Below are 24,907 nucleotides of genomic sequence, written 5' to 3' on the forward strand. Positions count from 1 at the left end.
ATGTCAAACAAGCAAACGCTTTTTGAACTACAGTCAGACCACCACCCATTCTTTGACATGCGGCCTCACTTATCCCTGTATCGAAAGTGGAACTTGCATACCAGAATTGGGTTCGATTTATTGAGTTTGGACCCAAATCCCGATTTACAGTCAGCTACTCAGTATCCTCCTGCTCTAGGTCTGTACAGAACTTTTCAGTTTTTACAGCTCCATCATTTGCACTAATAGCTCTTACCCCTTCCCCTTGTTTTGTGACAAATTCCAGCAAAGAGATGCATATACACATGCTATTTTTAAACACACACACACACACACACACACACACACACTCCCTCTCCCTCTCCCCCCCTCCCTCTCTCTCCCTCCCTCAAGGCCTCTGCCAGAACCAGATTCTGGTCTCATCTGCTCAAAATGGAGAATGCCCCTGAAGAAGCTAGAGGGTCTTTTGGCTAATACTGGTTCCAAGAGCATGTTTTTTTTCTATCTCCACCTGCTGGTTTACCCTGCTGTCTGGATTAAACCAAGAATGTAGTAGAGCTAGTGGTAATATCAAAAGGATAATAGTTACCAGCCCTCTAGCCTCCACCCGGCCCCATCCCAAACTGCTTCCGACAAGCTCTCTTCATCTGGCCAACTCATTTATTATCCACTCAAGCAGTTCTTAACTATGAACCTGCAAGTTATCCTCCTCCAATTCTTTCAATAGCTTGACTCAAGTCCTAGTGAAAGTATGTTCTTGACTTCCTCATGTCACCTTTTCTCCTTTTGGAGGAATTAAGAGACACCCTCTTGAGGATGATCTCGCATATGTAGCCGCATGCCAAATCCTAGCCTACCTTTAGTGTTTGCAGTGTCTTTTGCACCAGGTTAAATAATTTTTTTAGGTTTGTGGTTTCCTTATCTTCCCCAGAGACAAGTGCTGTGTCACAGGGTGGCTGGCCCCTTTAAGTGGAGGGGATCCAGCTCTCTTGATGACTAGACAGGTGCACCCTGGTTCGACAACACTGGAGCTAGAGGATAAGAAATGGGTTGAGAAGCAGTAGTTGGAGGAGGAAATGCTGCAGAAGGGGAGTAGGGGCCTGAGGGAAGGGTCAGGTTCTTGGAAGAAGTGCAAAGCTAGCAGGAGGAAGCTGCTTGGAACCCTTTGGAAAGAAGGGAAGCTGGTCTAAGGAAAGCAGATACGAACTGTGAAAAAGGCTGTGGTTACCCTGGGATGGGACCAGAGGGAACTCCTGGGACACCACTGTGAGCCCTTTGGAAAGAAGGTACACTAAGGGAGAGCTGATAAATATTTTGAAAGACTGATTACCCTGGGACAGGAGGATATCCCTTTGATTGACCATTTCATTGTTCAAGCAACAGTGAGACGGCTGAGCCCAGGAAAAGAAGCTGAGTACCTAAAGAACCTAGTGCAGAGCTCAAGGAGTTAAGTGAGGCCTTGAATGCTCACTTAAGACTGTGGACAGAATTATTGAGAATATTAATGAATAAAGCAACAACAGTGGTTGCTTTATACATTAAGAAGGCGTCTGAGGAGTAACTGGGGAGACCCTTGGATGGGGCATAGTTTATATCTGCAGTGCCATATTTGGCCTACAAGGGTGTTCAGAGACATTCTATGGGGAGTATCAGAACGGAGATCAAATTCCTCTATTTATTAGAATGATTAGCTCATGGGCCGTAGTATGGCAAGCTCCCCTCCAAAATGGTCCACCATTTCTAGATGGGGGAGAATTTCTGTCACTATACTGCAAGACCCTGTAAGTCTAGAACCTAGGCCTGCAGAGATACCAAGCAGCAGACATCTCCAGGCTCCCATCCAGTGGCAGCTGTAACCAGCTTGCGCACCATGGCCCATGACCTGCCGTGGACAAAAACCACACCTCAAGGGGTCTGACAGGCCCCTGAAGAAGAGCTCAGTATAAGCGTGAAAACTTGTCTCCCTCACCAACAGAAATTGGTCCAGTAAAAGATATTACCTTACCTACCTTGTCTCTAATATCCTGGGACCAACACAGCTAAAGCAACACTGCCTACAACAGTGAAAGATACCGAATTTTAAGAAAATGTCATTTATTGATTGAGCACACTTAAATCTTATTTCTACTTCCCCTTGATGTTTACAAGATTTTTTCAGACCAGGTGAACCTGACCATACAAGGATAATGTAAAGGACTAAATGCAAATAGCTATCAAATGCAAGCTTGGTGGGGGAAGGGGGGGAATACTGTTAGCTTTTCAATTCTGATCTTCAGTAACAATATTCAGGCAAATATGATTTCAAAGTTAGTCAGGCCCCTTGCATTTCAGTGCATTACATGAATGTCTCTCTAGTGCACAGTATCTTTCCTGTTTCCAGATTGGTCTGTAACACACATAAAAAGTTCCCCTTCTCTGACCACTTCCCTTCAGACTTCTGGGATGGAACCTGTTTGTTCCAGGGGTTGACAGCACTGCTACTCTTGGAAGCTGTACTTCCAGATTCTTTCCTTTACTGGAAGACATGAGGTTGATGATTTAGAGGAAGAAATGCAGTAAAGCCTCTTGCAATTGGACCCTGTTCAAACAGCAGCCCAGCAACAAGTTCAAACCCAGCTTTCAGAGCAGGAGTCTGTAATGCAAGTGCCCTGAACACTCAAACAGGCATGCTGCTGCTCTCTCCCCCTTCTGAAAGGAAAGGCTTGTTTCAAAAGGTACACTAGGCACTGTCCAATTCAAAATACCTGTTCTGAAAAGCAAAGAACTTTAACTGACCCTATTCCTTACAGATGAGAGATATTTTTTCCAGATAAACCATCCATTCTGTACACAGAACAGGTGTGTCATTCTGTGCAGAGTAAGAAGGAAATGCTGATTCCTAGTGGCAAAGTTTGGTCCGGGGGGAGTCACCATCTTTTTCTCCTTCCCATACCTTTAGTGGGAAGTAGAGATTATTTCACATATTTGTCAGTTACACAAAAGATCACTGATCATTAATATAATCTGCATCTGAATGCAAGTGACATTTTTCCATGCAGACAGATGCTCTTCACCCCGTGATCTCCAAGCTCATTGATAAAATGGGGTAACTCAATGAGGAGATGGAGGTACATAGGAGTGAAGTGATTGCTCAAGTCAGATAGGTCATGTCAGAACAGTGGGTTCCCTTGGCCTGCAAACAAGTCGAAGCGGATACTGGCACATCACACGTACGATGCTCGTGTAAGGTGCCAGACGAGTTGCCTTAAAGACTGGAGCACTCTAGCTATCCGTCTTGTACCAGCTTGCCTCAAACAATGACCTCTAAGGGTGTGAATTCAGTGTATTTAGCTTTCATTAGTAGTCTAAGCAGAGGGCTAACGGAGGGATGAACTGTGATGATCTGGTGATTTGATTTCACTCCATCACACAGCAGCTTTCAGTCAATACCAATACAAGTTAGATTCAAACGGATGACCACTTGGTGAGAGGTCACAAATCATCCTGCACCCCCTTGGGCCTCCAGGTGGCCAAGAGGAAGGCCCCTAAATAACAGTTAGGGCTGGTTGCGATGAAGGAGCTTCTACCACGAAGAATAAGACCCACACAAAGTGTCGCACGTAGGTAAAATGCCACAGCATTGGATGAACCTGAGAGTTTCCCTTTCACCTCACGCACAAGAAAGGGACACAGTATCATCTCACTTTTCTAGAAAGTAAACACAAGCAAAAGGAGATTCCCTACCCAGCTAACAGAACAAGAGCCTACATTTCTGTCAACATCAGCAGAGAACTGTTACAGCACAGCCTATAGTGTGCATGCAAAACATAATAGTTGTGGAATGCAACTTACAGATGTTTACCTTCACCATTCAATAGCTTTGCTTTTTGTTGGTCCACTTGTCCTGACCCACCTTATAAGTATGTTTCCTAAGTTGTATGCTCCTCTGGGCAGGGTTCTTGCATTTGTATATGTCTGTTAAGTACCTAGGTCACTGTTACCACTTAACACAGGGATGGGCAAACAATGGCCCGCGAGACGTTTTAAGCTGGCCTGCAAGGTTTGGCCCCGCTCTGGCCAAGGCACCAGGTTCGGCGCCGCACTGCACGGCCCCGCTCTGGCCGGGGCACTGGGTCTGGGGCCGCACTGCGATGCTCAGCCCCGCACCGGTTTGGGCGCTGGGCTGGGAGCTGCACCATGCAGCTCAGCCCCGTTCTGGCACTCCAGCCAGGGCACAGGGTTGGGGGGGCCGCACCACGCAGCTTGGCCCCACTCCGGCAGTCCAGGCGGGGCACAGGGTCGAGGGTTGCACCACACAGCTCCTGGAAGCTGCGGCATGGTCCCACTCCGGCTCCTATATGCTCCAATGGGAGCTGCAGGGGCGGTGCCTGTGGATGGGGCAGCGTGCAGAGCCGCCTGGCCATGCCGCCGTGTAGGAGACAGAGAAGGGACATGCCACTGCTTCCGCGAGCCGCTTGAGGTAAGCGCCGCTCGGAGCCTGTGCCCCTGAGCCTGTCCCAACTCCCTGCCCCAGGCCTGATCCCCCTCCTGCTCCCCAAGCCCGGAGCACCCTCCTGCACCCCAAACCTCTCATACCCAGCCCCACCCAAGAGCCTGCACCCCCAGCCGGAACCTGCACCCCTTCCTGCACCCCAGCCCTGATCCCCCTCCTGCTCTCTGAACCCCTTGGTCCCAGCCTAGAGCACTCTTCTACACCACAAACTCGTCATCCCTAGCCCCACCCCAGAGCCTGCACCCCCTCCTGCACCCCAACCCCAATTTTGTGAGCATTCATGGCCCTCCATACAATTTCTATTCCCTGATGTGGCCCTCGGGCCAAAAAGTTTGCCCATCCCGACTTAACAAATATGGCAGAGTTTACACATCAAGTGGGTGCAGTTACGACAGTGTTGGTACAATATGATACTAGGATCTGAGACCAAAAGTATTGTACTAACGTGGTCAGATTCTAAAAAGCACGCTATATGATTTTGCATAAGAAATATTTACTATTTAACAATCACTTCTGTAGACACAATTGCTTCTGAAAAATCCAATTCACATGGTGCAACTAAGGAACTGCTTACACTAGAGGGAAAGCAAAATTACACTCTTTAGTGAACATCCAGCCAGGAAGCGCTCATCAATGGTTTCAAAATAAGCTGTAAGAAAGACTCTTCTAGACCGTGTGCTAGCACTAACCATCCTGAGTGCTTTAGATGAACGAGAATACTGAGCAGGAGTAAAAGCAGTGTCCATGCAATGACAGAAGACTATCATGCGGCAAGAAATTGCATCACATATACTGAGCCACAGTATCTCAGAGTAACCAATTCCATACAGCACCTGTAGAGGAATCTGTGCACTGGATTTCACACTCCAGCATTGCCCCTAGTCCTTACTGGTGGGAACATCTCCCCCTGTCCCAAATCTCATATGCTAGCTAAAGGCCAGCATGTGTTTGGTAAGTTTTTCCATGCCTCTTATATTTAAAGAAGTTTTTATTCTGTGACAGCTCTAATATTAAAGCAATTAGAATGGATGTCAAGTGTATTTCAATAGACCGGTCAAAGGGTTTGAGAGAGAAATCAAGCCCACAAATGAGGGACAGTTAGCCTTAACTCTGCTCCTTTGTGCATATGCATGAGCTTACAGGTAAATACAAGAACATTTTGACAGATAAGCTAATATAACAGGAACCATGATTTACCTAGCCTTGGGCAAAAATAAGTTAATATCCCTTGAAGATCATATCCCACCATAAGCTCCAGCGCTATGGGAGAGGGTAAAGTTGTGAATTAGGCCTGCTTGTAGGATACTAAATTTACTAGAAGTCCCCTACTGGTTATAAATGTAACATTGTACCAGTCCTTACTCGCTGTCAACAGGAGTCCTAGCTGGCAAGAGCTGCGGCATTCACCTCTTAAGGCAAAGATGTCCAAAACTTGGATAGCAAGGCCTGCATTGGCCGGCTGCCCGAAACCCAGAGCCACACCCACTTTCCATGCTAGCTTACAGTTTTCTCAAAACCAGATTCACACTGACAGGATATATTTTCTTTGTAAATGGTTAAAGATTGCCAACTCCACGTTCACCAGCAATAAAGCTGGCAATTGATCATCCTGGTCTCTTCTACGGAGAGGGGACCAGAGGCTCGTTTTCAGCCATGAAGGGCTGCACCTTGAACTTTGCAGTGCAAAGGGCAAGCAGAAGAATTCCTGTGACATTCTTGAGAGGGTGGGAGGCGGAAGGAAATCAGAAATGATATTTTGTGATTCACTTAAATGGGTTCACTGGCAGCACACAGCCTAGTGAAGGGGCAGAGTCAGCCTTCTGTTACCGTGATTACTGATCAACAGATAAAATAAAGCTTTACTCACCACCATAAAGATCAGAAGAAGATATCTGCAGCTTGTTCTTTGATATCACCATAAAACATTATACCACCATAAAGAATTAGAGAACTCTTACATTCGCTCTCTTTCCAGTAGAGAACCATGGGCAGGAAACAAACCACAACATTTTTGCAAGATACAATATTCAGTGTATTGATACTCTTGAAATCTAAAATGACACTGTTTCATACCAGACAAATTGGTTGAAATTATAACAAAGAACAGAATTATCAGACACACAGATGAACACAATATGTTTGCGAAGAGTCAACATGGCTTTTGTAAAGGGAAATCATGCCTCACCAATCTATTAGAGTTCTCTGAAGGGGGGTCAACAAGCACGTGGACAAGGGTGATACAGTCAATATAGCATACTTGGAGTTTGACAAAGCCTTTAATGAGGTCCAACACCAAAGTCTCTTAAGCAAACTAAGCATCATGGGATATGATGGAAGGTTCTCTCACGGATCCATAACTGATTAAAAGATAGAAAACAAAGGGTAGGAATAAATTATCAGCTTTCACAGTGGAAAGAGGTAAATAGCAGGGTGCGAGGATCTGTACTGGGACCAGTGCTGTTCAACATATTAATAAGTCATCTGGAAAAGGGAGTGAGCAGCAAGAAGGCAAAGTTTGCAGACACTAAATTATTCAAGTCTAAAGCTGACTGCAAAGATCTCACTAAACTGGATGACTGTTCAAAAAAATGGCAGATGAAATTCAATGTTGATAAGTGCAAAATAATGCACACTGGAAAAACAGAATCGAACTATACACACAAAATGATGGGGTCTAAATTAGCTGTTACCACTCAAGAAAGATCTTGAAGGCACCCTGGATAGTTCTCTGAAAACATCTGCTCATGTACAGCAGTCAAAAAACAGAATGTTAGAAACCATTAGGAAAGGGATACATAAGAACAGTCATCCTGGTTCAGACCAATGGTCCACCTAGCCCAGTATCCTGTCTTCCGACAGTGGCCAATGCCAGGTGCCCCAGAGGATATTAAAAGAAGCAAGTGATCCAAAGTTCTAAAGTAGCTTCCATACAAGGAGAGATTAAAAAGACTGGGACTGTTCAGCTCAAAAAAGAGACAACTAAAGGGGGACATAATAGAGGACAATAAAATCATGAAAGGTACAGAGACATGAATAAGGAAGTGTTATTTACACCTTCACATAACACATGAACCAGGGGCCACTCAATGAAATTAATAGGCATCAGGTTTTAAACAAACATAAGGAAGTACTTCCTCACACAACACTCAGTCAACCTGTGGAACTCGTGGCCCAGGGAAGTTGTGAAGGACAAAAGTATAACTAGGTTCAAAAACAAACTTGTTAAGTTCATAGAGGACAGGTCCATCAATGGCTATTAGCCAGGACAGTCAGGGAGGCAGCCCCATGCTCTGGGTGTCACTAAACCTCCAACTGCCAGAAGCTGGGACTGGACGACAGGGAATCGATAATTTCTCTGTTCTGTTCATTCCCTCTGAAGCATCTGGCTTCAGCCACTGTTGGAAGACAGGATACTGAGCTAGATGGACCATTGGCCTGACCCATTATGGCCACTCTTATGTTCATGTTTAGAAAACATACTTCATCCAGGGTCCTCGAGTGATCTTCAAACAAGTTGCTTTGCCCAACAATTAAATGCAGCCACCTCTGAAGATGACTGGGCCTCTGTTTTAGCACTAAGTAGTACAGTTTGGGTTAGAAAATAAATTATTGTAACCCATTGAAACTGCAGGGGGAATTGAGGCAACCAGAATTAGATTAGCCAAACTGACATTGAGCCAGGATAGTGGGATCAACATCACCAGCAAATTAGCAGCACCACCAAGTATTTAGTGTCCACAAATAGACATGTCCTCTAGTTTAAATCTCATCCAGAAAACAGCACTTTCTGAAACAGCCAGCAGTTCTTTGGGTAGCCTCCCAGCCAAGTACAATCTGCTTTCTTATGAGGTCACAGCTCAAATTGGTGTGATATACAAGCAAAATCATCCACAAAGTATTTTCCATCAAAAGTCTTTTCAAATCTGGTTGGCTCTTACCAGCCTTTAAAAGAAATCTTAATTTCAAGAAAATGTATGTTGCCACAGACAAATACAATGAACTGCTTTGCTATTATTTTTTACTGGCCCTTTTACAGAGAAACAGTAACACTAACATGGGTGAAAGACCAAGGTTAGGACTTTTAAATATACAAGTCTTAATTCAAGAATAGCCAAGACAAGCACTTCAGGACAGTAAGTATTTTAACTTCTGATCTGCCAGAAAACCTGATTTTAAGGTATATTACATACACATATTATGTAATTTAAGATATACTGGTATTCACCTGGAAGACAGTCATCCTGTGAAATATTCCCTGATCAGTGAGGAAATGGGCCATGCACTTCCTATGAAGTTGTTCTGTTCAATGAGAATCAGCTACGAAAGTTCTGTCTGGTTCTCGGGTACTTAAAAGCAATACAACTGCTGTGACAACTCACAGGCTAATAAAGGGTCCTCTAGTGTTCCTCTAGAGTGGAAACCCAAGAGACAGATGGTCACAAACAACGGAGAAAACACCTTCAGAACTTCTGCACCAGACTTGCATAAGCAAAAGAAGGAGGCAACTTCTAAAGAAAAAAAAAATAAAAATAAAAAAACCACACCTGAAGCCTCTCTAGCTCAGGTGACATCAAGGAAGTAAAGATAACATGGTGGCCAGCTACACAAAAGCAGGGATAAGGGGGTGTCTAGTGCAGAGATTGAAGGATACTATGTTCTGTTCCAAGTATGTCAAGTACATTATTGCTGTGTGAGCTTGGGTCAAAGAATATCACTGTGACCTACATTTTCAAGTGCCAAAACTGGCCATTTCATCTGGACTGCCAAGTGGAGAACTGCTTCTTTGCATTGCCAAGAGCTTCTGTCTTAAGGACTTGGCACACTATTTTGTGGAGGATGAGAGACCGAAGACTCTGGCACGCTTGCTCTCCCAGAGCTGTACAGGCTTTGCCGTTCTATTTCATTTCAGGAAACTCTGAGTTAGAAGGAGTCTTTAGACATTTCTCTGGCTGCACTCATGCGTCAATCCTGAGGACCCTGCAGATAAGTCTGATCTTCATTAATATACAAAGCACACATACGCTTCTGGACATCCTGGGCCTCCTGATCTACCCTTTCCCTGTCCCACCAGTAACAGACCTGGCCCATGACTCATTTTAGGATAGTTCCCTTCCTTCTTACACCTCTTTAGGTCCCCTGCCATGGTCTTTGTTCAGCACAGAGGACCCCTCTGTCCTGCTCTTCAGCTGACAGTAGGCTCCACACTAATAAGCTCCAGTTCGTCTCAACCCTAGCAGAGCTGAGGGAGAAACTGGATCCCAGTAGCAGACAGATTACTAAAGGGTTAATATTTATGCATACAGTACCCAACCAACCAAAACAAAAATCCCACTAACAAATGCACCTGAATTAATCAAGTGACCTTGGCAAGAGCTAGGCTGGACTGGCCAGCTGATTTGGGGCTGTTAGCCATGCGCTGGTTGCTGCAGCTCATTAGTGTTTTGTATTTACGCTACTGTTTGTAATTGGCAGGCTGCAGTTTTGGACCTTGTCAAACCCCTGCGAGTGCCAGGTCACGCTCACCAGACATGGCACGGTTCAGAGCACTGCACTGCTCCCATGTCAAGGGCTACTTTTGTGAGCTCGATTAGTGGAATTGGGAAGGACTTGAAGTTAAAACTGTAATCAGTCAACACAGGCTAGGAATTGCAACACAGCTTTGGAAATGTACATCTCAGAGCTCTCATTTTTCATTAGCTCACATATTAATGAAACAAACAGTCCTAGGACCAGACAGATACACATTCTGCACAACACTTTATAAATCCTTTAGACTAGGCCAGCAGTTTTCAAACTTTTTGCATTGAGCCTCCCTTTGAGTTACAATTTATGGTTGTGACACCCAACCCAGACAGCTGGGTAGCCTGCTAAGGTGAGTCAGGGGATGGAGGTGGCGCTCCCTCCTCGAGCCCCACCGCACGCAGTTCATAGAATATCAATCATAGAATATCAGGATTGGAAGGGACCTCCGGAGGTCATCTAGTCCAACCCCCTGCTCAAAGCAGGAAGTTGGCCCAAGCCATCTGGCATCACTGTCCCGAGGCACCTGGCGTCACCATTCCCCCACCCCAAATGTTCCTGCGCACCCCCTTGGGGGAGAGGGGCATCCCACATTTTGAAAACCTCTCGTCTAAGTCCACTATATGCAACCCCACTGAATTTAAATGCCAACTGATGCCTTAACATTAATGTACAATGCAGACTGTTTAGATGAGGTGGGATTTCAAATTCTCAAGATCTTAATTCCTTTACCATCAGCACAGGAGAAAGAAACTTAGCAGAATGTCTGCTTCCCAAATGGAGAAAGAGCAAAATCAACACCAGTTATTCAACAACATATAGACTACACTGCAATCTTCTAAATAGGCTACAGTTTTTAGAGCTGGCAATATCATCTCTGCAACGTACCAAGCTAAATCAGCTAGTCATCTCCACCACGTTGCATATTTTGAAGAAATTCAACAAAGATTTAAATGCAAGCCAGAGCCTGCTCAGCAAGGTGTGAAAGGGTTAAACTACCTCAATTCCTCATTTACGATGATGGCCCATATTGCCAAGTGGAAGGATTGCTGATGAATTCCACTGTAATCAGGTAAATGCTAATGGTTCTGGGAGCATTTCAGTGGAAGAACTCTGATATACTAGGCTGACCGAGGGGCCATTATTTGTCCCACGCCCCTGTTTTAGTACACAGTACTAAAGAGGTTGATAAGAGTTGATAACATAGGAGTTTCTCAAGCTCTTATTTCTTCTATCATATTCTTCCTCAGTGATCTTGTGGTAAAGATAGTATGCGATTATACAGTGAAAGATTATCACGATGCATATGCACAACAGAGTCAAATTAAGGTTGCACAATAACCCTTAATTCTTGCATTTTGTAACTTCTCAATGCTTGACTTTCCACTCCATTTTTTTTTTAACATAGGTTGCATGTTTGTAATTTTCTAGTTTTGGAAAAATGCAAACTGAAAAAAACAAATTCCATCATGTGGCATCATTCTGACACTAGATGGTTCATCAACAAAGTTGGAACCATCAGCTCAAGTGCCAGCCTAAGGGAGTACTGACAGAGAGTGACCACTTACCTCCGCTATGTGGACCAGCACAAGAGGGGGATGCCACACTATGGGTTTCACAGCTCCCGGTCCCAGTCTCCTTGCCCATCCAGTCCCAATCCCAGCCTCCACACTCACCCAACTCTTAGTCCATTTTCCCTCCTGCTCTACCAGCCTCCAGTCCCCGCCTCACAGGCTCCTTGTCCCAGCCTACTAACCAGGTCCAACTCTTGTCCTCTACCCATTCAAATTAGGTAGCTTACTCCTCCACACTGCCTGAGTCCAGAGGGATCACTAAAAGCACATGAGAGACAGGTTCCCTGATCAGTTCAAGTGCCTAGCCTCAGCTCTGGTCACTGCAGCTCAGACCTGCAACTGCAGGAAAGTCCTGCCCAACCCACCGAGGACAGAATATTTAGGCAATTCAGCTGCGAAGCTCAAGCAAGCCTCTCCTTAGCATGTGGGAGCTGCAAATTTCCAGTGACTGCCGTATAACAGTGCAATGGATTCAAATTAAGCGACTACGGGCTTGGACTACAGAATACTCTTAGACCCTGACGTAACCACATTCAATTTCACTGTGCTTCAGTTGTAGCCACTCAAGTCCATGGACACTACCCCCTGCCATGTTACAAGGGTGTAACTTTTTTGTAATCTATATCAGTCTGCTGGAGCCTGGAAATTAAGATCAGCCTCTTCATAGCACTCCTGTGTGTCACATCTTTATTACATCTTCTATTCTATTGCACGAAGGCCTGTGAGACCTCAATAGGCAATGGACACGTATTTTATCTTTACTAGAAGAAAAAAAGAACAAACAAAAAATGAGTGGAGATTTTCATTCAAGTCATAGAAATAAAAGGACAAGATGTAAAGTGTCCTATTTAATACTTACATGACCCAGATCATCATATTGCCTGAGAGACTTCTATCCCATCCATCAACATGGTTATTCAGAGACTCTGGGCAACAAAGCTTCAAATATCAACAATACATATGAGATATATCCATGGGAAAGAACACTTCTCACAGCCTCAGGTTGCAGTGTGGCTTACATTAGCTAAGTCAGGCTGGAGAGGGACAGTGGAGTAGTTTACTCCGCAAGTCTCCCTCTCCTTCCATTCTCAATTGCATGTTCCACCCCTCTGTGTCAGCACTGTGGCTATTCTTCCACCAGTACATAAGGGATTGAAGTAAGTTACCTCCGTTAATATTAACAGATGTTCTATGCAGAAGCATCAATAGAAAAAAAAAATAGACTGTCAAACTACCCAGTGGAGTCATCTCGCAGTTGTGAGTTATATTCTTTGCTACTGAATAAAGAGACCAACTATTGCCATGCCCCAGTTCGTGGCCCTCATCATTTCAAGGCAAAGCAAATCTCTTTGGAAACAATGCCCCTCTCTTGCCCTTTAAGTGTTGCCACCAATAACCTAACCATGGTCGTGCTCCAAGGACTCGCCACCGACATCAGTTATTTGGATGCTCCTGATCTCCATGACAAAGGTCAGTTCCAAGACAAAGAAAGTGACCGACAAAAATGGTATGTGGCATAATCGTCCATCAACAAGGAAGGGACATTAGCCGGTCAATAAAATTCAGAATTCCTACTTTGCATTTCTACCCGAGGCGTTAGTCACGTTTCCCTGATTTGTTTCACAAACAGGCTCTTATAAAGATGTTCATCTCACAAAGATTTGCTGCTAACAAATCAACACTCCTTAGGCTATGTCTTCACTACGGGGGGGGGTCGATTAAAGATAGGAAAATTCAGCTTCACGAATAGACGGCGGCAAATCAACCTCCGCGGCTCCCCCGTCGACGGCGCTTACTCCTACCTGCACTGGTGGAGTACAAGCGTCGATTCGGGGATCGATTGTCACGTCCCGACGGGACACGATAATTCGATCCCCGAGAGATCAATTTATACCCGCCTAAATTGGCGGGTAGTGAAGACGTAGCCTTAGTGAGGAAGTGAACAGCTATTCATTACATTAGACAGTAGAGACTCAAGACGGAAGACAGAAAGACATGCAGAGTTTGAAAGGAGTGACTGACAGTGACTCTTTAGGGCGTTGGGTGAGGGGAGAGAACCTGTTATTTATTATCTAATCAATTAGTTCTTTCAGCCAGGAGAGCTGACTTGTTTTTACACCTGTGCTTAGCACCGATGGCTAGGGAAGGAGGAGCCAGATAGAAACCTGGTTAATTCCCCAGCTGAAGTGCAAACTCACTACCATCTGCTTCACTGGAGGAATGTAAGGGTTTGCAGACTTCATAAACAAGTGCAGGAACAAACAGGTGACTGCTTGTTCCGTCTGAGTGCAGACCCAACAAGTTACTGATCGTTTGTAAATTCAGAGAATCCTGTGAATGTCACTGATTCAAATCTCAACTGTTCAAGGAAAGTTTTAAAAAGCTGCCAATTTGCTTAAACCTCTCCCTAGTAGTCTCCTAACCTGGACCTGATGCCCCATATCACTTCTGAGCAGAAACTGCACCTGCGATTCTGACATGGGGTGGCATGAAAGGGAGAGCTGACTCAAAACAGCATGCTCCCCTCTTTCCCTAGGGCCTGCAGAAGCCTCGCAACAAGGTGGGGGGATACACACCTGTTTGGAAGACAGGAGAACTGGTGAGTGCTCCCCAACATGTTCTTCTACTCCCCACTCGACCATGCCAGAGCAAGTTCTGCCTGCAGCAACCCGTATCTTCCCTCTATACAGTGTGGGAATGAGCACATGGCCCCAAGGAGTCCTGCAAGTCCAGCAGCAGTTGAGGCCTCTGGCAGCACAGTAACTGTAAGAGCTATACTGTCAGAGAGACATAAGAGCCATACTGTGGGTCAGACCAATGGCCCATCTAGCCCACTATCCTGTCTTCCAACAGCGGCCAATGCCAAATGCTTCAGAAGGGATGAACAAAACAGGCAATCACGTGATCCATCCCCTGTCATCCACTCCCAGCTTCTGACAGTCAGAGGCAAGGGACACCCACATCATGGGGTTGCATCCCTGACCATCTTGGCTAATCACTTTTGATGAACCTATCCCTCCATGAAATTAATTCTTTTTTGAAGCTAGTTATACTTTTGGCCTTCACAACATCCCCTGGCAACGAGTTCCACTGCATGACTGGGAGTTGCATGAAGAAGTACTTCCTAGCCCATGAAAGCTTATGCTCAAATAAATGTGTTAGTCTCTAAGGTGCCACAAGGACTCCTCGTTCTTTTTGCTGATACAGACTAACACGGCTACCACACTGAAACCTACTTCCTTTTTGTTTGTTTAAACCTGCTGCCTATTCATTTCATTGGGTGACCCCTGGTTCTTGTGTTATATAAAGGACTAAATAACACATTCTCCACACCATTCATGATTTTATAGACCTCTACCGTAACCCCCCCTTAGTTGTCTCTTTTCCAAGATGAAGAGTCCCAGTCTTTTTAATCTCTCCTCATATGAAAGCTGTTTCACACCCTTAATCATTTTGGTGCCCTTCTCTGTACCTTTTCCAATTCTAATATACATCTTTTTTGAGATGGGGTGATCAGTACTGCACTCAGTATGCAACGTGTGGGCATAACATGGATTTATATAGTGGCATTATGATATTCTCTGTCTTACTATCCCTTTCCTAATGGTTCCTAAAATTCTGTTAGCTTTTTTGAACGCTGCTGCTTATTGAGTGAAGCTTTTCAGAGCACTATCCACAATGACTCCAAGGTCTCTTTCTTGAGTGGTAACAGCTAATTTAGACCCCCATCATTTTGTATGGCAAGAGGCAGTTTGGTGCCATGTGGCATTTGCCCCTCATACAGATCTCAGTCTGGGGCTAGAGGCAAGAGGAGAGAAATCTGCAGTCTGAGTGCTAAAAGCCTATTTCATGGAGGCAAATTCCCATCCCACTCCCCCCAAATAAAACATTTCACAAACTCCAAACTGAACCTCCATATTTCCACTTCTTTATGCAGGTTATTCCTCTATAAGGCCCATGGAACCCTTTTATTAACACAGCAACAGGCAACTTTAATGTACATTGTTTTCCAAGAAACAGTTTTACAAGCTTCTTATAATCGCCACGGGAGATTTATTCAGATTCTTCTCTTATTTGGGCCTATGACCACAACATTAATCAAGAAACTAACTGCACAGAAGAAACAGATCCTAGTGGGTTATCTGGTAGAAAATGGGCATTTCACACCCATTAGTCAAAGCCTGCCCATGTGAGAAATTATAAATTACAGTTTGGCTTGATTGGAGCTCATGTTCTGAATCACATTTCTCTGTCACTTAAAAAATTAAGAAAAATAACTGCACAAAGTTATTTTACTTAGATATTGGCATAGAAAGTACGCTTATTAAGTTTGTGGATGATACCAAACTGGGAGGGATTGCAACTGCTTTGGAGGACAGGGTCATAATTCAAAATGATCTGGACAAATTGGAGAAATGGTCTGAGTTAAACAGGATGAAGTTTAACAAAGACAAATGCAAAGTGCTCCACTTAGGAAGGAAAAATCAATTTCACACATACAGAATGGGAAGAGACTGTCTAGGAAGGAGTACGGCAGAAAGGGATCTAGGGGTTATAGTGGACCACAAGCTAAATATGAGTCAACAGTGTGATGCTGTTGCAAAAAAAGCAAACATGATTCTGGGATGTATTAACAGGTGTGTTGTGAGCAAGACACGAGAAGTCATTCTTCCGCGATACTCTGCTCTGGTTAGGCCTCAGCTGGAGTATTGTTTCCAGTTCTGGGCACCGCATTTCAAGAAAGATGTGGAAAAATTGGAAAGGGTCCAGAGAAGAGCAACAAGAATGATTAAAGGTCTTGAGAACATGACCTATGAAGGAAGGCTGAAGGAATTGGGTTTGTTTAGTTTGGAAAAAAAAAGAGAAGACTGAGAGGGGACATGATAGCAGTTTTCAGGTATCTAAAAGGGTGTCATAAGGAGGAGGGAGAAAACTTGTTCACCTTAGCCTCTAAGGATAGAACAAGAAGCAATGGGCTTAAACTGCAGCAAGGGGGGTCTAGGTTGGACATTAGGAAAAAAGTTCCTAACTGTCAGGGTGGTTAAACACTGGAATAAATTGCCTAGGGAGGTTGTGGAATCTCCATCTCTGGAGATATTTAAGAGTAGGTTAGATAAATGTCTATGAGGGATGGTCTAGACAGTATTTGGTCCTGCCATGCGGGGACTGGACTCTATGACCTCTCGAGGTCCCTTCCAGTGCTAGAATCTATGAACAGTTTTGAGCTATAGCTACATCAAAGAGGTACCTAGCTTGAGCGTAAACAGAGTGAATTTCTGACTTGATCTACTGTCACATGAACTGAAGACAAGGAAAATACCTAGTTTTGCATCCTTATGGCTCTAATCATCCACTACTCTACTCTTCCAATAGAGAAGACAGCTAAAGAAGAGTCCTGATGCACTTACATTAAGAACACACCCCTATATATTTTATAGGTCCCGAGCACCGAGTAGAGCCTAGACTAGGAACATGGGTATCAAACGTATGCACTACTGAGAGACAAGATGTCTAGTATGTGAAACCAAACAACTCCTAGATCACGGTTAAATCTGACATGAGTTCCAGGGAGGGGAAATTCTCAGGGTCCAGATTAATTAGCATTGATTTTAATGAGGAATCAAAAACACTTTCTATAACTGCTTTGTAAATATGAAAATAAACATAAGAGCTGCATTGCTTCAGAATTGCAACACACAGTTACCTTGCATTACCACCACATTTATGGAACAGGTTATTCATTCCCCACTCTGATATTTAGAATGATGTAGTAGCAAACAGATAAAACAAGATCAAAACACAAGATTCAAAGTCCCCAGATCTCCTACTGTAGCAGATATAAAGAAACTGATTGAGAAACTGCTGCATACCAAAGCCGTAAAGGACACCATAAAAGCTGCTGTACAATGGTTCATGTTAAGTGTGCCAGTTTTACACTATTAGTATTACAACACAATTCTTGCAGCTTTGGCATGCAGGGAGCTAGAAATAGAACGCGTTGGATTTAGGATCACACATGCAAAGATCAGCCAGCAAAAAGAAACAGCAAGCACAAAAGCTAGATAGCATTCAGCTAGGGCCTCGGGAAACAGCGTCGCTAGAAACACTTGTCAACTGGGAAAGGGATGCAAGTGGAGAGATGTCCACTAAGTTCTTTCCAAGACATAAGATTTTTTCTTTCCCTAATTCACTCCCCACCGTGGATTCTAGACCACTGATTCAACTCCTTGTATGCTACATTCCCTTGCTCCTCCTTACAGCAACAGAGCCGATACTAATACAGATTAGAGTTATTCCCGTCTATGGGACCTACCCTCCCATTAGTGGAGAGCATCGCTCAGGAACAGTAGCAAGTGTTACATACATACGCATGCCCTTCTTCCTGTGCACTGACAAAAGTAGTTAGGTCCCCTATGTCTACGGGAGAGGCCTCAATTTGTTTTGTATTCTTTCTAAACAAACAGGGAGAGAGAGAGAGAATGATGAGCTAAAACAGTGTGTGCACGTCACATACAGAAGGATCTGACAGCAGTTATTCAAGGTCTTGTGGACAAGAGCAAACTGTTCCATTTTCACAAGCTTTTTTTGAAACCATCCTTCTGCTTACTACTTTGTAAGTAACGTTTATTCATACTTTAAGACGTTAAATGAGAGTGGGTGGTAGTGCAGCTCCATTTGTTTCATATTTTTAATTACACTCAAAATATTATAGATTTATAATTTGCTCAGCACCACACCATACAGGAGCACAGCCCGGAGGTCAGATCAAGTATAAAGCCATCAATTCCTCTTCCAAAATAATCGGGGGCATATACCCCACAAGGCCCCAGTGCAGGTGAGTTTTTCCAGCTTTTCCTTGTAAGTTTCCAGTCTATATTGTTCAGCTTAGAAATGGGGCGTGGGGGGGGGTCCCATCTAAAAGTTTCCATCTAAACAAAATGAGCTTCAATCCCTGTCTGACAGACTAATGTGTTTTCAGAGAAAACAGGTCATTTCTTTACTATTTTAAGTACTCACTCTATGACAGCACTGTAACATTTACATGCCCATGACAAGAAATTGTGGACAGCGTACAGGGAGGGGAAGGAAGGGGATGGTTATGATATCATAAGCTTTCTACGGTGCTGGAAATGAATGAAGTGCAGGATAGTAAAATGTTCTCCTGAAAACGAACTAAATTCCCATGAAAATGTGCAAGTTTCCCCTAGTGAAGTGTTCCTCAAAAGGTTCTGACTTTTGCAAAAAAATTTCCCAAATCTATCAGATGTTTGCGCTAGTTTCAAAAGGCACAAAAGAAGCACTTCATCTCCAGCATATCTATGCTTGAACAGGAACTTGGGTTAGGACAGAGTTGGTATTTTAAGGAAACATTTCCGGGGGGGGGGGGGGGGGGGGAGGGTTCAGTTTTAAATGGAAAAAGCACTAACACCATGGCTTGTTTACACAACGAAATTGACAGGCATACCTACTCTGTAATAGTTTAACTATGCCAAAGTAACTCCCCCATGTTCCAGAAAAGTCACTTATTTCAGAACATAAGAACAGCCAGACTGGATCAGACCAAAGATCCATCTAGCCCAGTATTTGTCTTCCAACAGTGACCAATGCCAGATGCTTCAGAGCGAATGAACAGAACAGGCAATCCTGGAGTAATCCATCACCTGTCATCCACTCCCAGCTTCTGGCAATCAGTGGCTAGTGATACCCAGACCATGGGGTTGCATCCCTGATCATCTTGGCTAATAGCCATTGATGTATCTATCCTCCATGAACTTATCTCATTCTTTTTTGAACCCCATTATACACCACCACCACTTGGCAACAAGTTCCACAGGCTGTGTGTTGTGTGGAGTATTTCCTTCTGTTTGTTTTAAACCTGCTGCCTATTAATTTCATTGGGTGACCACTGGTTCTTGTGTTATGTGAAGGAGTAAATAACAACACTTCCTTATTCACTTTCTCTATACCATTCATGATTTTATAGACCTCTATCATATCCCCCCACTCATCTCTTTTCCAAGCTTAAAAGTTCATCTTTTTTAATCTCTTCTCATATGGAAGCTCTTCTATACCCTTTGTCCTTCTCAGAGTAGCGTGTTTGCATGGGGGAGTTATTTTGGAATACCTGTGTGATGCTGTATGGAATCTGCAGGACACTTTATGTTTATCATTGATATATCATTATTGCAAAATAGCAAGGAATCTGACCAGATATGCCCTGTAAGGTATTTGCAAAGTATGATCATCTTGTTTATATGTTTGTATCACCTTTGTATTATGAGTTACAGATATGTACGGTATATCTATATTTCCAAACTTGCGCGGTGTTTCTGGGTGACACCCCCAGACAGATTGGCATCAGCACTAGGCCTGCTTGATGGCCCATCAAGGGACATCAGCTGTACAATGAACCCATTGAAAGGAGCCAAGGACTACACCTTATGACTCAGCAAGGCATGCAGGGGCTTGCCTATAGACAGAACTCTAAGGACTTTCAATGCCATGTGCTAGGAGTTTGTGCTTGAAACAAAGGAAGTACCAGACACATGACAAAATGACTATAAAGGGCAGCTGCATCATCTCAAGTTTGTCTTCAGTCCTGCTTCTTACCTCTGGAGGAACTTTGCTACAAACTGAATCTCTGAACAAAGGACTGAATGACCCATTCAAGCTGTGGATGTATTCCAGAGGGACTTTCAAGCCAGCAAACTCACCAATACTGCTAAGAACCTGATATATGGACTTTGAAGTCTTTTTAGGTACACCTCTACCTTGCTATAACACGACCCGATATAGCACGAATTCTGATATAACGTGGTAAAACAGTGCTCCGGAGGGGGGGGGCTGCGCACTCCGGCGGAATAAAGCAAGTTCGATATAACGCGGTAAGATTTTTTGGCTCCCAGAGACAGCGTTCTATCGAGGTAGAGGTCTATGTGATAGTTGTTAAATGGTAAAACATTCTTCTTGTTCTTTTTTCTTTATAATAAACCTATAGATTTAGACACTAAAGGATTAGCTGGCAGCGTGGTATTTTGGGTAAGATCCAAACCTATACTGTCCTGGTAGGTGGCTGACCCTTCGGGGTCAGAAGAACATTTTGTATACGTGAGCAGAGTTTTTTAAATAACTTCTCATTGTACTGGACCTATGTGCTGATTGTGAGCCATAGAACTGGAATAAAACACAAGGGGCTGTGTGATTTCATTTTTGCTTCTTGATAACCAATGTGGGGGATCAAAAGCCCAGTTTGTGACTGGTTGGGGGAGTTTAACTTCAGTGTTATCCACCAGTCTTGGGAGTATCTGCTCTCCCTTTTGCAGCCTGCCCTGACCTTGGCATTTCCAGTAAGGGCTGCTCTAGGCACACCGGGTCACAACCTGAGCTGGTTAATTTCCCCATGCATACAAGTCCTCAGTGACTACAATGGAAAGATCTTCAGGGTACATACATAGAGGAAGCAAAAGATAGCTATTTTATCATAATCCTCATGAATCACAACAGGGAATATCTGGTCACCCACACTGGAAGGGCTGAAATTCTCAAATCTGCTTCTCCCAACAACCAAATAAGAATACCCCTGCTAGCAGCAATCTAGTGGAATTTAACTCCTTCAGTAAGGGAAACCGCGGTTTCAAAGTCATTTTAACTCCTTGATAGGCACACCACTACTCAACCAAATTTAAGACCATGTGACCCTGACCTTAAGTCAAGCAACTAAAGAAGACTGAATGGCTTTATAGAAAAGAATACTATTGCTAAAAAACGTGAAATCAATATTAACACACCAAGAGTTAAGTCTTGAAGCTAGACAGCACCCAATTCAATTTCCCAAAGCTCTTTTACACTAGAGAATCTACAAATAAGAGAGTCAGGAGACAAGTGAGTCTCAGTCTCCCTTCCCCCTTGAGCAGTTCCAAAACCGCTGGTAGGAAATGGACTGTAAAGCTTCAAATTACTAGCTCAATTAGGCAAGATGAACAAATGAGACACTTACTAATGTTTACAAACTAAGATAGCCCATTTGTTTTTAATCAAAAGGAAATCCAAAATTTGCAGCTTATGTAGTCCGCCTTTAGACCCCAGTAACTGGGTTAAATTAGAAGTCAAAACATAGGGCTCATTTAAAGCTTAGCACACAGATCAGATGCTGAACGGAAATTTAAATGGCAGAGCTTATTGCCTAGAAAAATCCTAGGTGCCATTTACAGAGTTCATCTAAAGTGCAGGAGTTACCATGAGAAAAGGTTAACTCTAATATTCCCATATTTACCTGGGCATAGTGCTCCAAGGAGCTCCTCCTTCAGTGAGGTTATCTCCCAGTGACTGAACCTTTCAGTAGTACTTTGATCACAGCTCCCAGGATATGACAGACTTTAGGAGACCCACGCTGCTCTGAGTTTCCCAGCAAGGGTCTCCACAAACATGCAATTAATTTGGAACTTCATTTCCCAGCCCTTTGGAAAAAATTTCCCTACACAATGTAAGCAGCCGCTCTATTATTTTACAGAGGAACAGAGCTGAAACTTGCTGTGCCATTGTTTACGACAAAAGAAATCCAAAACAGAAGTACAGATGTTTCTGCCAGGAGAACTCACCCCACAACTAAGGGAAGACTGGAAATTCCTGGGGTAAACGTTACAAAACTGCAGAGTAGCTTTGATCCAACATTTAGACAACCAACACACATGCTATAACACACACCAGGATGTGCAGATCAGTTAGAAGGATTGTGTATACACACGGCTCAGCTTGTGGTTACTGGCCAAAGGACCGGGGGGGGGGGGTTAACCCTGGCATGTGGCATTAACAAACAAGTAAAATATAATGGTAAAACACGTGCAAAAAGCCCTGAGGCTATTCATGAGCTACAAACCCTAAACGTCGATCAGATCAGCTGGGCGAACTAACACAAACAAGCATGGCACCAAAATAGCCCAGCTGAATCTATGAATGAAGTTTAAAAGCCTTGTTTATCTCAGCACGTGTGTGCAAAGCCCGGAAGATATTAGGGATCTACAGCAGCAACCCAATTTCATTACTCTCAGACTAACTGAAGGAGAGTGTGGACCACAAACAATATGGGGGGGGGGGGGGGGTTTGCAGAGCCACATCAGCGGAGCTCCTATATGTGGACAAATAAATAGGGAGGCAGAAACAGGTTTACCAGAAGGAGCCCCACATCTATGCAGATCCACACATCAGCCTTTAGGGAAAGGGGGATGGACAAATGCCCATCTGCCACATATCCCTCTACTCTCAGCCCAGCTTGCTAGGGCGGGTAGCCACAGATGCCCCAGCCCCCCGACCCCGATGGCCCCACCTTTCTTGAACTCCTCCAGCATGGCATCAAGCTTGGTATCGTTGAAGACAAAGTGCAGCGGGTGGTTGTAGAAGCGAGTGATGGTCTTGAGCGGGGTGCAGTCATCTGGGTCCACAAAGGCCAGGTCCTTGACAAAGAGCAGGTCCACAATGTTGGAGCGGTCGCCCTCGAAGACGGGGATGCGAGTGTAGCCACTCTCCATGATCTCAGACATGGTGTTGAAGTCCAGAACAGCCTCAGCGGCGATCATGAAGCAGTCTCGGAGTGGGGTCATCACGTCCTCCACCGTCTTGGTGCGCAGCTCCAGCGCCCCTTGGATGATGTTAAGCTCCTCCTTGACCAGATCGTTGTAAGGGTCGGTGACCCGCAGCATCTCAAGCAGCTTCTCGCGGTTGTAGACCGTGCCGATCTCCTGGCCCAACACGCAGTCCAGCAGCTTGCTGACAGGGTAGGAGGCTGGGAAGGTCATCATCATGAAGAACTTGGTGAGGAAGATGGTGTTGGCACCCACGGCCAAGCCATGACGGGAGCAGATGGCCTGCGGCACGATCTCGCCGAAGATGACTATGCCGATGGTGGAGACCACCACGGCTACCAGCCCAGAGCCGGCGATGTCATCCAGCAGGATGGTGAGGGTGGTGTTGACCAGCACGTTGCCCAGCAGCAGGGAGCACAGCAGGTAGTTGCCCTGCCGGCGCACCGGCTCGATGCGCTTGGCGTAGTTCTTCTCCTTGTCGGTGCCGCAGTTCTGCACGATGCGCAGCTCCATGGGGTCCAGGGCCATGAGGCCCAGGTTGAGGCCGCTGAACATGCCCGAGAGGCCGAGGAGCAGCGAGATGAAGATCACCTGCAGCCAGAAGGGCAGCAGGAACTTCTTCTCCTCGCCCACGATCATCTTCGTGTCCTCGCCATCGTGGTAGATCCAGGTGGTCTCGGTCCAGGGCGGGGGGCCGGCGGGGCCGTCGGCCCCGACCGGGCCGCCCCCGGGGGGGCCGGCGGCCCCCAGCGCGGCCGGGCCCGACACCGAGGTGCACAGGTAGTAGGACTTGCTCTTCTCGGTCTTGCGCAGGGGCTTGATCTCGATCTCGATGATGCCCGAGGTGCGGCGGTTGAGCACGATGTGCGGCAGGATGATGATGTCCGAGGTGCGGATGCCGCAGCGCTGCGGGGAGCTGCCCTCCGGCGGCCCGTCCTCCTGCTCGGCCGGCGGCCGCCCGCTCCGCCGCCGCTCGTGCTCGGTGAAGGCGATGCGGGACCAGGTCTCGTTGTTGATGTTCTGCCCGTAGACCCGCAGCTTGACCCGCGTCCGCTCGCTCACCCGCAGCGCGCCCCCCTCCATGAAGGAGACGTCGTCCGTGTCCTCCAGCCGCAGCCCGATGATCACCGTCTCCTCCGCGTCGCCCGGCGCCCCGCTGCCCCCGGCCGAGGCGGCGGAGGGGACGCCGGCGGCGGCGGCCGGGGGCTGCTCGCCCAAGCAGCCGCTGAGGAGCAGCAGCAGCAGGACCCGCGCCCCGCGCCCGCCCCCCGTCATGTTCCGAGCGGGCAGCGCGGCCGAGCCCAGCGCCATCTTTAGTCAGGGATCAGAACCGCCGGGGCCAAACATAGCGGGACGGCTGCATCCCGCGGCGGCGGCGGTGGCTGCCCGCGAGAGCTCACAGGCGCCGACTGCCGGGCCCTGAGAGGAGCCGCTTCGACCCCTATCCCAGGGACGGAGCCGGCCGCGCGCGCGGCCAATCAGGGCAGGCACGGGACCCCTGGGCGGGGCCCACCAGCCGTCCCCCAGCCAATGCCGAGGCGGCAGGGGCAGGGCCCTGCCGAAGCCTGTCCCACCCCCTCCCCGCTGAGTTAAAAAACCGGCGAGCGCGTGACTCGTGTGTGTACGCTAAAGGAGAGGGGCGTGGCGAGCGGAACGCTGCGAGCCAATGGCAGAGACTCTCTGCCTCAGGGGGCGGAGACGGCCAGGGGAGCAACCAACGACGGCGCGCGCTCTTCCGCGGGTCTGTGCCCAGGTGGAGCTGG

General features: G+C 45.9%; 1 protein-coding gene across 5 annotated transcripts in view; it reads right to left on the reverse strand.

Moving 5' to 3' along the window:
* CNNM2 (cyclin and CBS domain divalent metal cation transport mediator 2) overlaps window positions 1–24,651 on the reverse strand; it is a 169,351-nt gene extending 144,700 nt beyond the window's left edge. For 2 of the 5 annotated variants that reach the window (XM_065552570.1, XM_065552571.1), the window contains exon 1: window positions 22,889–24,651. In XM_065552570.1, coding sequence (XP_065408642.1) covers window positions 22,889–24,455 — 1,567 coding nt within the window. In that variant the 5' untranslated portion in view covers window positions 24,456–24,651. The remainder of the gene's footprint in view (window positions 1–22,888) is intronic. The other 3 variants (XM_005303486.4, XM_065552573.1, XM_065552572.1) reach the window with 3 other exon arrangements.
* Window positions 24,652–24,907: the final 256 nt, after the last annotated feature.

The sequence above is a fragment of the Chrysemys picta genome, chromosome 7 (genome assembly GCF_011386835.1).
Source record: "Chrysemys picta bellii isolate R12L10 chromosome 7, ASM1138683v2, whole genome shotgun sequence".
Lineage (NCBI taxonomy): Eukaryota > Metazoa > Chordata > Testudines > Emydidae > Chrysemys > Chrysemys picta.